General features: G+C 36.1%; 1 protein-coding gene across 1 annotated transcript in view; it reads right to left on the bottom strand.

Moving 5' to 3' along the window:
• ADGRV1 (adhesion G protein-coupled receptor V1) overlaps nt 1-12,666 on the bottom strand; it is a 270,084-nt gene that overhangs the window by 174,200 nt on the left and 83,218 nt on the right. Inside the window, exons 56-70 of the mRNA XM_054810881.1 lie at nt 12,358-12,566; nt 11,361-11,534; nt 10,755-10,937; nt 9,845-10,024; nt 9,046-9,210; nt 7,629-7,746; nt 6,944-7,067; nt 5,664-5,802; nt 5,340-5,525; nt 4,772-5,004; nt 4,133-4,281; nt 3,832-4,033; nt 3,109-3,328; nt 1,708-1,947; nt 78-227 (exon numbers count right to left, since the gene is read on the bottom strand). Of these exons, the coding sequence (XP_054666856.1) occupies nt 78-227; nt 1,708-1,947; nt 3,109-3,328; nt 3,832-4,033; nt 4,133-4,281; nt 4,772-5,004; nt 5,340-5,525; nt 5,664-5,802; nt 6,944-7,067; nt 7,629-7,746; nt 9,046-9,210; nt 9,845-10,024; nt 10,755-10,937; nt 11,361-11,534; nt 12,358-12,566 (2,672 nt within the window). The remainder of the gene's footprint in view (nt 1-77; nt 228-1,707; nt 1,948-3,108; nt 3,329-3,831; nt 4,034-4,132; nt 4,282-4,771; nt 5,005-5,339; nt 5,526-5,663; nt 5,803-6,943; nt 7,068-7,628; nt 7,747-9,045; nt 9,211-9,844; nt 10,025-10,754; nt 10,938-11,360; nt 11,535-12,357; nt 12,567-12,666) is intronic.

Genomic DNA, 12,666 nt, shown 5'->3' with positions numbered 1-12,666 from the left:
ACAGAAATAAATATTCCTCTATACATTGATAGGGTGATTTCAGATTGTACTGTTTATTAGGAAAAGAGTGAGAATACCGTTATGTTTCCCATCGTGCCTTGAATTCGTCTGACAAACAGTGTAATACTTTGTGGCCCTTCCGCTGCTGAGGGTTCTGTATAGTTATTCTCAGCTAATGATTCAGGAGCAAACTGTACAATTCCATTGGGATCACCAAACTTCTGTATCTGTAAAAAAGTAAACAAACCAAAAATCAGAAACATAAAGTGAGTTGTACTCTTGTTCAAATCATTGAGATTTTCATTGCTAGATGCTACAGGGCACATATCTTTAGTTCTTCCTGCTGAGTTTTCTCCTCTTAAGAAGACTCAAGAGTACATTAGTAGTTAGAAGAGAGAATGAGAGAGTAAAAAAACCAACAACCCAGTAGACAGGACCATCAAGTTATGAGAAGGGTGTGATATCAAGCCCATGTGCACGCGCACACATGCACACACACACACACAACAAAGCAAAGTTATATGAAATCTATGGGTAACTTGCTATTTTGTGAGAAAATCCTACAATGATACATAAATAAGTTTAAGCAGGATGTAAACTGAACAGTAGTCAAAATATGATGTTGCCAATAAATGCTTGGATTAATGAAAGCATTATACATAAACAAATTCAGGCAATGACAATGATTTTGTCCACTGAGTTGAGCCTCACTCAGCTTTAAATAACTTGTAAATTATAAATGGTCTAAACATGTTTCAAAGAGTAAAGTAATTCTGAAAGTATTTGGAAAATATATCCCATGGATACAAGATACTAAGAGACAGCAGAGAAAGTATGAATGTCCCCTTTTCAGATTTTCAGCACTCTCCAAGGAAGAAAAGGACAGAGTTTTATTTCATAATATTCTGAATTTCTGAATATTCTGCCATTAAAGCAGGAAATGCTCAGACTCCTTGGGTTAGTACAGAAACTCTTCTAACATTATGCATTTGCAAACTCAGCCCTCTGGGACAGAGCTCATCCACATCCACCTGTGTGAATCACTAGGTGCCAGAGGACTGATTCATTGGCATGCAGGGTGGCACATTCCAGTCCAAGGAATAAACTTGGGTCCCTGAAGGAGAAATTGAGGAGTCTGTGGAAATCGGAGCTAATTCCATCAACACTCTACAGACCAGAAAAAAAGGAAAAAAAATCCAGTTTCTAGGAAAGATTTATTTTTTTGCAGGCTTCTTATAACAGCCTTATAAATATTTCCTTAGTTGCAGTATCCCTAGAGCAATGATTTGTCTTTGACAACTCCCTCTGCCTTCTCCCACAAATTTCTGCATTTCTCTTGCTCTGCAGTAGTCAGATTCTCTCCTTTATTTTTTATATGATAGCTGGAGCAGAAAAAGAGGTCAAGAAGGGATGAACAACAAACTGACATTTAGAAATGAGGACCCAATCCATGCTCTCTCCAAAGAGAACCACAGAAATCTGCAAATAAGAGGGCCAGGTCAGGGGTTATAGACCAAATTTTACTGATGGATTCTTTGTCTTCTTTTTTTAAGAAGTGAAGCTGTAATAGTTCACCTAAGTAGTACAAGGGACAAAAAAGCCAAATGACAAGCTATGCAAAAATTATTATTTTTTCAAAGCTCTGCAGGACAAATACCAAAGGTATCGACAAAGGTCTCAGAAGAAAGAAAAGCAATAATGACTTACTATTAGTGTAATGTTGTTTGCCTTAGGATCTATTTCTGTTTCACCTTTCATGAGACTCAGTCTAATGATGAAGATCTCCTGAACCTCAACTTCTTCATGAGGATAGATTTGTAGATTAATAGCTCTCAGACCTCCTTCTCCTTCTCCAAAATAGAATGATCCATTTACAGGGTCACCAATGTCACTATTCAAAGGGGATAAAACTTCTTCTGAATTGGGCCCCAAGATGTCCCAATTAATCTGTGGAAGATAGCAGTTTCAGATTTAGAGTGGTGATACATTATAATAGTTTCCCAGGGGGAGAAATCAGAGAGCACCACAAGTGACAACAAAATTCTTGTATCTGGTAACTAGCTATGTTTAAATCTTTGCTGTTAATACAGAGTACAAAATATTCATAATTAATCCTACGTGTGAAAATATATAATCCTTTGGAAAAACAGACATGACAAACTACAAGTGAAAACTTTGAAGTGTTAGTTAGCCACAATGCCAGTTTATGAAATTCTAGATATCAGTAATAGAAGAGAAACTGAGATTTCTTTAGCACATAACAGGAAACACACAGCCCAGTTTCCATTTCTCTCCCTTTCTTGATTTGTTTTGCGAAGCTCCCCAAATGAATACTCATCACCAAAACCATTAGCTGTGAAGTGTGATATCAAGACAGAAGAGAGAAATATTTTCTTATAAGACTGCAATAAAAGTTTTTAATCCCTCAACTAATGACTCTTCGTACTTCCTCAGCCTAATTAAAAATTAGAATTTTTTCAAAACTTCCCACAAATTAGATTGCTTTTGAGGAGGTCATATTCAGCACTTTAGAAATATTATTTTGGCCATTTTAATTGTTTTCCAATTTTCTAAAATGACTTTTAAAAAAAGACAAAGAAGGCCACAGCAATTTTTATATGGGGAGAGCAGGAGCTGATGGCCTCTACTGTCAATCTTCCAGTCATTGGCCAAGACTATGAAAGGCCCACCTTGGTTCAGATTCTTACTTTTACTTTGTCAGTGGTCTGTATAAAGTAAAGAAAAGAAGTCTAGAAAACTCTCAATAAACAATTTACTGAAAAAATTTTGACCACCTTTACGAAGTAATTCAACTGAATTAAATTAAAGTAGTGGTGGTGCATGAAATTAACCATATTGTCAATGGGATTTGGAGCTAGTTCAAAACAAAGTACACCAGACAATAATAAAAAAAAGTTAGCAGGAGGAGATAGAGAAGATTAAAAGGGTATCAACATTTTCTGTTATACTGCAACTACATGCAATTCATGCTTAATGAAAAGCCGCAAATATCCTATTAGAAAACTGTCACGAAGCTCTTGAAGAAAAATGCAGGAGATTTTGATGTAGCCAGTGGGAAGCATTCAGCCTGTGACAGCCAGAGCCCACCTGAGTCTCCCCCAACAATCTTCCAGTCCTTTCCAGTACCAGGGACACTGCTGTGGGTCTATCAGGATTGGGAAGAATAATTCGACTTTGGTTGAGAAATCGGACGATGCCCTGGGGAGAGTCACTTTTAGCAATAGTGACCTGGCTCACTAGGTGGAGCCCAAGGATTGCTCCACCAGTGGCTCCCATCAGCTGGATTTCAAACTGCTCTGCAAATTCACTGCATGGAAAAAGAAAAAGAGATTCTGAGACATCCGAGGGAAAAAAAAAAAAAATTAAAACTATACTTAATAATTCAGTCATGCATCTAGCTGGATCTGTTTAAAGGTATACAAAAGTCATCTCTGTAAGCATACAGAAGAAAATTCCTGCCATTTGCATAGAATGGTGTTATCTGAAATAATGTTCTCTTTTCTACTCAGATTAAAAAAAAATATGGCAAAATATTTTATTATTCACAGCAGTACTATTAACACCCAAAATTTCTGATAATCTAATTAAAAAAAATTGTTTGTATAAAATTTATCAGGAACTATGAATCTCTAATAATAGCTTCATTTCCCCCCCCCCCCCGCCCCCCACCCCACCTTTAAATTTAGTTGATTTTTCAGCACTGCAGAAATTTGATTTTGGGTTCCAATTCTACACACAGGCACACTGCACATGCTAAAAAAGGATTTCTCAGAAGTAAATTAGCGAACAAATATCTGAAAAATTAATTACCTTTCTTCATCATCTATAATGGTGACATAAATAAAAGTCTGGTTCTGGCCATGATAAAAAATGACAGAATTATTATGGATGACATAGTCAACACCATTGGGAAGTGCAGAAATACTTCGAGAAAGAAAATCAGCTGTTACATAGCCGTAAGTTCCACGCTTTCTCACAACAGGAATCATGATTAATCCAGCATCCTCTTCCACTGCAAGAATAACAGAGAAAAAGTTATTTTATTTCAAAATTTATGCCATAGCCACAGACTTATCTGCTAAACCACAACGAAAACTTAAGGTAAACTTACCCTGTAGAAGGCTATACTGTGGATCAAATTCTATGATGCCTTCTGCATTATCACTTTTTGCTATAGTGACTCGTACTGTGGAGATATTTCCTATTATTGGAGGTTGATCCATCTGTAGACCATTTTCTTTTATGGTAAAATCAAATCCACTTGCAAGAACATAACAAAGAAAATGACATTAAAAAATCCTGTGAAAGTATTAAGATGCAGGTATGACAATTTGTCAATTACCAAAAATACTTTTATTTTCTGACAGTTGTCACTGAAGACTTTTTGATGACACTTTTTCAAACCATTATATTTGCAAAAATAGTAGTTTATTCACAGAAATGTGTATCTTTAATTTTTTTCTTCCTCATTTTATCTTCTTATTTGAATTTCATGCAACTTGACAACTTGTATATAATGTATGGACTTTTAGCCTTAATAAATCTTAATCAGCAAAATCTTTATACTAAGATTAAAAGAATTGGGTTCCCCATACATCCAATTTCTATTATGATTACTATTATAGCTGTCTTATGAAATTTTACAGTAAACCATCTGAAATCCAGCAGTCACTTTATGCAGGCAGATCAGATTCCAAATATAGTTTTTTTCTTCTGCTTGTAATCAATCAACTAGGAATTTTATCTTTACCTTCCTTGGAGTTCCACTTTGGTAATCATCACTGAAAAGTCTTCAGGACCTTCAGGAAAGTCATCATCATGAATTTCAACCAAAATAATTTTACTCTCCTCATGTGGTTCAAACAATAATTCCCTTACGGTGGGAGTGAAATCAATTCCCTCCTCTGCAGTCCCATTTATTATCTGAAAGCAAAGATGCACTTTGCCATAGGATCCCCTGGAACGCACAATAGTGATGTTAACCTGAGGGAAAGAGGACATTTTCTTTAAAAAAATGGGGGTTTTTTTGTTACAGTTGCCTTTAAGAGTCTGTTCTAAAGGCGTCTTTTCAATGGTTCTGTCAGATAACAACTATTTGCTTTAGTAAGTACAGAGTACATGTAACTTAGCAGATAGCCTTCTTTCTCAGAGTATTAAAAAACTCCAAAAGCCTCAGGCAGCCATTCTGGACACTGTGCTATGATAAATGTAGAATAAATCTTTGATTATTTTTTTTTCCCCCTAAAGCTAAGCATAAATCTAGCAACAATATTATTATCTATCAATATTTTACGTAAGATGGAATTTTAATCTAATACCCATTTTTCTTCTTCTGTTGTTTGCAATAGTTCCTGTGAAAATGTAAACTCTCCATACGGAAAATCACTGGCGGCCATGGTAATATTTGCTGTGCTGCTAGATTCATTTATGAGTCCTCCATCACTGATTCCAGTTAGTTGAAACTGGTAGTAATTCTTCTCCTCAGGACGGTCATCATCTACAGCCTACGGAGAAGAATCAGTCAAAGCTAAAAGGATTTAAACCATTTCCAGAGAGAGAGGTATAACTAATTTCTAACCAAGATAGTAGCTAAATAAAAGGAAGTACTTTAAATAGCTACTGGTGTAAAATCTCTCATATACCTGAATTAGAACAACTGCTGCAGACTGCCTATCTCGCATTGTCAAGGTCCCCGATGTCTCAATAAATTCTGTATGATGAGGAGGTGTTATATTCCAATATATTATGATCTCACCAAAAATCCCTGGGCCACGTATCAGGCTGCAGGTAAGAAGACAAACACGGATTTAATTTTCTACCTTTAATATTTGATATCCTATCCAGTGACAGACAGTATAGCATATCGTGCATGAAAGAAACGTTATCAGCACTGTGAAGCTTGCATTTCAATGTACTAAGTCACTATTAAGATCTTCACAATAACATTTCTGCAGTTCTGTTCTATTTCCCTGTGTTGGGAGGCATCTTGAGCTGTGTTTTTACCGAGAGCGCTTTAAAGTTTCTTTGCACGTATAACCCAAAGGTGGGAACTGAAAATTGAGCTTTCTTGGTTCCATTCTGCTTTTCAGGAGATAGACATGCAAAACAGAAGGGAAATGGGACATAAGGGTAATGCCCAGGCACAATTTGGTTTTTAAGGCTGAAGAACATTAGAATACTACTATGAGATCCCTTGAGAAATGTTCTGCCTGTTGCTTGTCTAAAAACCTAGAGCCTAATCCTACTCCTGACATCAGTCTTGGTGAACTAAATCATGGCAAAAATTTGTCTATACCTGACATGGTCTACAACTACTACTGCACAAAGCATCACTGTGTCTTTTGGGCTTCTCAGGGCTGCATGAGAAGCTGTTCTGTTGCTTATATTTGCTAGTTCACCAAGGGAAAGTGTTGTAACCCTTTTTTTCCAATAATCTTGGAAGGTATGGTAACATCTTCATTTCTTTATCCTGTTTTCACTTAACAGAATGCAGTGAAATAATTGCATCTTGTTTCAACTAAAAATCCAGTTGCTGCTTTCATTATGCTAGCCATCATAGCAATATACTGAAATACAGGCACCAATCCTGAACTGAATCCTGAAAAGCACAAAGCATCTTCAAATGTCACTGATTCTCTTCCCCCCTTCCTTCGATTAGAATCCTCTTTCCTTTAATGCATCAATGTGGCAAATAATTTGAAGACTGAGAGGAATATTTAGAGCTCCCCAGCAATACCAAAAAGACACATACATAGTATATTCTGCCCTTATTTAAAAACAAGCATCTAATTTTAAAAATTGTTCTGATTTTATAAGTGATAATGAAATGCAGCACTCAAGAAATTCTTGCCAAATGTGGAGTATTGTAGCTTTTGAAACTGAGCTGTTGTCCTTCCTTTGGAAAAATGAGTGATGCACCTACCTAATAAGAGCAGTTCCGTTATAATTTCCCGAAGGTTCTCCAATCAGAACATGCTTGGATGAATGGGCTATCCCAACCACCCCAGAAGCTCCTTCATCACCCAGAATAATGATGGTTGCCACACCTGTGAAGAGAACAAAGCTTCTCGTGGTAAATGACAACTAACTAATGAGCTAACTTTCGTAAATTTTGTGACATGAGTGGTGAAGCACTGACTTCCCAGAGAGCCCTTGGAATCCTCATCCTTCGAGATATTCAGAATTTGAGTGGACAAGGCACTCAGCAACCTGATCTAATTGTGAAGTCTCCTGTTCCCTGAGCAAGGTCTTCAACTAGATGACCTGCCTGAATGGTCCCTTACAATGAAATTATTCTATGATTCTTACAGGTCTGAACCTAGTTTGGTTTTTTGCTTCTTTTTGTTAAAGAATTCTTTATGGGCAACGTTAACTATCTGAACACAAAGTCTATACCAAAAATTGAGAATGAAAAATTATGGTCTAGAATTCTCTTTGATTTCTTCAGACAAGGAAACAAGTTAGGGAAAAAGATTGACAGTCAAAACTGCTACCAACTAGCTGCACACAGAATATATAAGCACTGAAGACTAAAATAATATGAACAGATTTACTAGAATTGTCATATGAAACATCTCAAAACAGAACGTAATGAATTAATTCTTTACCATTTACAGGGGATATCTCTGCATCACCAGTAGAGACTAGTTGAATGGTAAATGTTTCATTCCCCTCCAGCAGACCATCTTGTACCGCATGTAACACAATCAACTTCTGGGATTCAGTCTGCATCACATAAAGATCAGAAGATATTATATATACATTAAGCAAAACTAAAAAAAATATGGTATTATTAAAAAAAGTTGTTTTCTTTAACGAATCAAGTGTTAAGCGTGCATACGCTTGGTATATTCTGTAACTTTTTTTTTTAAAATATGACATTTCTGATTTGGCTGAAATGTAGTAAAATTGCCTCTCAAACATTGTGTGCCACCCCAAAAATAGCCCAACTATTTTCAAATGAATAACAATTGAAATTACTTTTAAATTGTATTCACACAGAAGTTTTCAGCTTAGAGAAAATTTTCTGTACAAAATCTTTTCCATCAGAAAGTGCATATTCAATAGAATACATACATTCTAAGGATTATCATTATTAAGATTAAATATATTACATCATGGCAAATTCCTGTCTAATCAACATTTTTGTCAGTGGGCAGTAGCAAATGCTTAAAATAAGAATATAGAAAAAATGTAGGTATACATTGTATAACTTTAGTACACCATACACACATACTTGTATTCTTACATGTATGTATATATAAGAACTTCAAGAAGGAAAAACAATGTCCAGGACTATTGGTAGAGAAATGATAGCAAAATGATGGCAATACTTTGCCAAATGCTGGTTGCTTACAAAAAAAGCTATTTTCCAGCTTATTAAAAGTAAAAGAAACAACTTGTGTTCAATGCAAAATAGCCTTGTACAGATAGAAGAGATTATGCTTTACGTTAAAACACTTTTCTTCATTAAGTATTTTGGGTAGACTGTAAAAGACCAATATGAAGATAACAACAATAGCTTGACAACATCGAGTATTTTGGCTTCTACTTCAGTTTTAAGCTGTCATGAAACAAATCAAATAACACTGTGCAGTTTGAATGTCACTAGGATGTTTTGTTATTTATTTTTTAAAATCTAAAATTTTAAGCATTTATTTATCCTTCTCACCCTTCCAATATCAATTTTCTCTTTCAGTTGTCTGATACAACGGAATAAACATTTCTGTAATTATTCTTCACAGTGCATTGTTCTTCCTCTTTCTTAATTGTAAAAATGATTCAGATCTGAAGAGCCTATCTTCCTGATGATTGTGTTATGCTGCCTTAAAAAGAGCATGTCAGCTTTCCCTTTCTGTTTGAAAAAACACTGCATACTGCTAACCCACCAGATCAAACTGGCCTTTTCCTCATGTTATAATACCCTCCACTTCTATAAACATGTTACAACAACCATGCAAACATAAGAAGAAGAAAGTATGTATAAATCTAATAGCAAATAATTTATTGCAATATCAGAAATACCTCGTTGAAGTGAAGGGTACCATTCAGAGGGGTCAGATCATATCTGGCTGCTTCCTGAAGAATCCATAAGACTTTGACTGCTCCTCGTCCTCCTTGACTTCGACTTACAGTGAGCAATACAACTGCAGCAGAGTCGTCAGATGTCTGAGGTTCCTTCACTGTTACCTGATGAAGAAAGAGAAGGAGGAAGTATGAAAGGCTGTAGCAAAAAGCATCGATACAGTCTAGAGATAAAGAAAAAACATTATCAATGACAATGTAAAATAAGGACAAGTGAAAATCAACAGGAAGATAACAGAGGTAAGGGTTGTGGTGAATTCTGCCAGCAGAGATTAGTCACTTGTGTTATTTCTGTACACCCTACGATTCAAAACAATTACAGACAATGAGTCACAAGCCAGCACAGCATCAGCAAAATGGAGAGCAGAAGAATCACTCACTGACAAGAACTAAGATGAGATGCCTTTCATAATTGCTTTCCAAATTTTACTTTCAGTAATGCAGGTTATTACAGAACCTTTTTAATATTTGACAGACTACCAAAAATCCTACCTGGGATGTCCTGAATTGTTAGTATACCGAATTAATTTGATTCAGTCATGCAGAAATCTACCTCTATGCAGCAGCACCTTCATTGTTATTACCATCCTGCACAGCTAGATGAAGACAAGCACTAATATGCCTTTTAATGAAGTCATGTCTTCCACTGCAGTGAAGGCTTACCAAAATTGTCTATGCATTAGTGACACAAACCCACCGCCAGCTTTAGCAGAAAGAGTGCAACCTGAATCAAACTCACATTCTTTTCTTCAAACCCAAATACTCCAACAGGGGAATCATTTGGTGGAATAGCAACAGTTACCATGGTGTCATCCCCAAGTCTTGCACCACCTGTTACCCTCACCAGGGCAATCTGGAATATCTCAAGGAATTCAACTTCACTGTCATCTATGATTGTAATTTCTATTTCTCCTGTAGCCTGCAGAAATTTTTAAAAAAAAAAATAAAAGAGCAACAAAGTTTTAGTTATAATATTCTGTGAATTGTTTGAAAAAATCTGAAATTTAAAATAGGTAAATTTTATCTAACAATAGATAAACACACTTTGTTCTGTTCTGCTTATTTCTTATCACACTTGTATACTTATAACAACAAAATTTCAAATGTGGTTTTTAAGTTCATCAACGTAAATTTTCTATGTTAAAACCAGCAGACTGCTCTGCTTTGGTACTCAGTAGAAAGTGCAGGTAGACAATACTGTACTTAAGCCAAAATTCTCCTCACAAAGTATATCCTCATTTGCCAAAGACCAGTTCTGTTCACTTGAAATCAAAACCCTTGTATACACTAAGTATTGCTAGGGGCAGCATGAAATTTAAAACTATATGTAGAACACAGCTAAGAAAACATAGAGGCTTATTCTGAGAATATATAAAGAAGATAGGTTATGTTACAAATTCTCAGTGTAACAGGCTTTATTACTAGAAATTATGTCCACTTGTGGAGGTACCAAAGGCATACAGTCCTATTTGGTTAATGCTTATGGACATTCTGCTTTTCCATGTTAAAGAACTGAAGTAAGGAGTATCATTCACATACATAAGGCCATAAATAAAATGTTTTCATGAAAAGATGCAAGATCTGCTGGAAGGAAACATGAGAAACTCTTAAACTGGTAACTCAGAGACAAACTTTCCACAAGTGCATACCTGCCCATCTGCAAACGTAAGGTTTCCAAATGATGGTGTGAAGTCTTCAAAGCTAGCAGTTGAAAGAATGGCTTCCCAATACAGAGCTGCTGACCCAAACCTCCCAGCCTGTCGAACAACTGGAAGTTTCAGTGTGTTCTGTGGTGGTGGTACCTCATAACCAGCAACAGCACCAGTTATATCCTGTAAATTCAACAAGAAACTCCTGAGTGTCATAGCAACCTTTTTTGTTGTTGGTTTTTGGTTTTGTTTTTTTTTTCCATATTGACTTGCTGGTAAAATAAATGAAGAAATACATAATCAGTTGTAAATTGGTCTGAATTTAGCATTAACCTCGCTCTAGCAAAGGTCTGGATTAGATGACCTCCTGAGGGCCCTTTCGGAATATTCTATGGTACCAGTTTTAGCACTTCCAGCTCCCTAATTAATTTCATATATTAACTGTGAAAAAACTTTTAAGAAGGAATTGATTGTCTGGTATGTGCTTTTTTATCCTGAACCATTTGGTGTCATAAACCCTATTAGAACACTATCAAAACTGGTCTGAAAACACGGACTTTCCTGCTGGCATGCTACTTTTTATATTTTTCATTCAGACTTACTTACCTTTGTAACATTGAAACTGAATACTCCTCTGGCATCATCATTTTCTTCAATTGTTATTTCAGCTATTTCTAATCCAAGCCTCTTCACGCTTGGCTGACCTCCAGTGGCAGAATCGACCAGCTGCACATCAGTAATATTGATTATAAATCCTTCCTGTAATTCTGGAACATTGTCCTGCAAAAATATTTTTAAATGTCACTGTTTCAATAAAACGCTGCAAGTTATAATATGTGCAGGAAGCTGACTACTTGTAGGTTGCTCACTGTTCAAAAATTCCCAGCACTTGGCACAATATAACCAATCCCTTGCTTCACACTGTATAAAAGGTGAAAAAGACTACCTTTGCTGAGCTTTAGAAACTGAAATTGGCAGTCAGATTCCAGATCTGTAAGAACAGCGGAATCACAGAATCACGGAATGGTTTGGGTTGGAAGGGACCTTAAAGATCATCTAGTTCCAACCCCAAATGTACTTTCCCCAAATGGAAAGTATTGCTGGCTGTCACTTGTTTCTCCTATCTATAGGAAAGGTGGTTACATTTCAGAAAGTAAGCCAGAACTTGAAAAGCAATACCTCCATTCTGAATATATTCAAAGGATATACGTATTTTTGGTGAGTAATTAATGATTCCTGAACCACAGGATAAATGTGTTAAGTGGCATGTAAAGTAAAATACATCCTCTGTAAAAACACGCAACCAGTTGAAAAACCAGCAAGCACCTAAGACATTTATAACTTTTTACTTTGTCATTATTATATGTTAATTTGGGGACTACAACAAAACAAAGAATTTGGTTCATTCTCAGTGATGAGTACTCAAATTCTTTTGAAAGAGATGGCTGCAGTTCTTAGTAGTACAATTCTTATTAGTCTGACGAGGCAAGAATCCCACCTTAGCCATTTCCAGAATGCTAAATTCTATTCTGGTAGAGAGTCAGTACTATTTTCCCTTTCCTTGACAGACATTCTTAGCTAAAGTTGTTGTTGGACTACTCACAGGCAAAATAGTGACTATGACAGAAGTTATTGTTGTGTTCTCTGCCATAACAATTGTCTTCTTTTCCAGTATATAGTCCTTATTCTCTGTTGCTTGGTTGGAGAGGGGGAGTTCAAAGTTAGGCGTGCTGCTCAGGTGAACTGCAATCTCTCCAACAAACCCTTGTTCTCGAACAATTTGTAAAGTAAGAGTAGTTGAATTCACTTGACCTATAACAAGGAGGGGAAGAAAATCAAGTCGTGATTGTTGTAACCCTTGTCCTGCTTGATTTTCAGCTCACCTAATTGTACTGGAGCTGCTTGCAGAGCC

The sequence above is a fragment of the Grus americana genome, chromosome Z, assembly GCF_028858705.1.
Source record: "Grus americana isolate bGruAme1 chromosome Z, bGruAme1.mat, whole genome shotgun sequence".
NCBI lineage: Eukaryota > Metazoa > Chordata > Aves > Gruiformes > Gruidae > Grus > Grus americana.
Note: the sequence above shows the minus strand (reverse complement) of the source record. Positions and strands in the feature narration are given on the sequence as shown.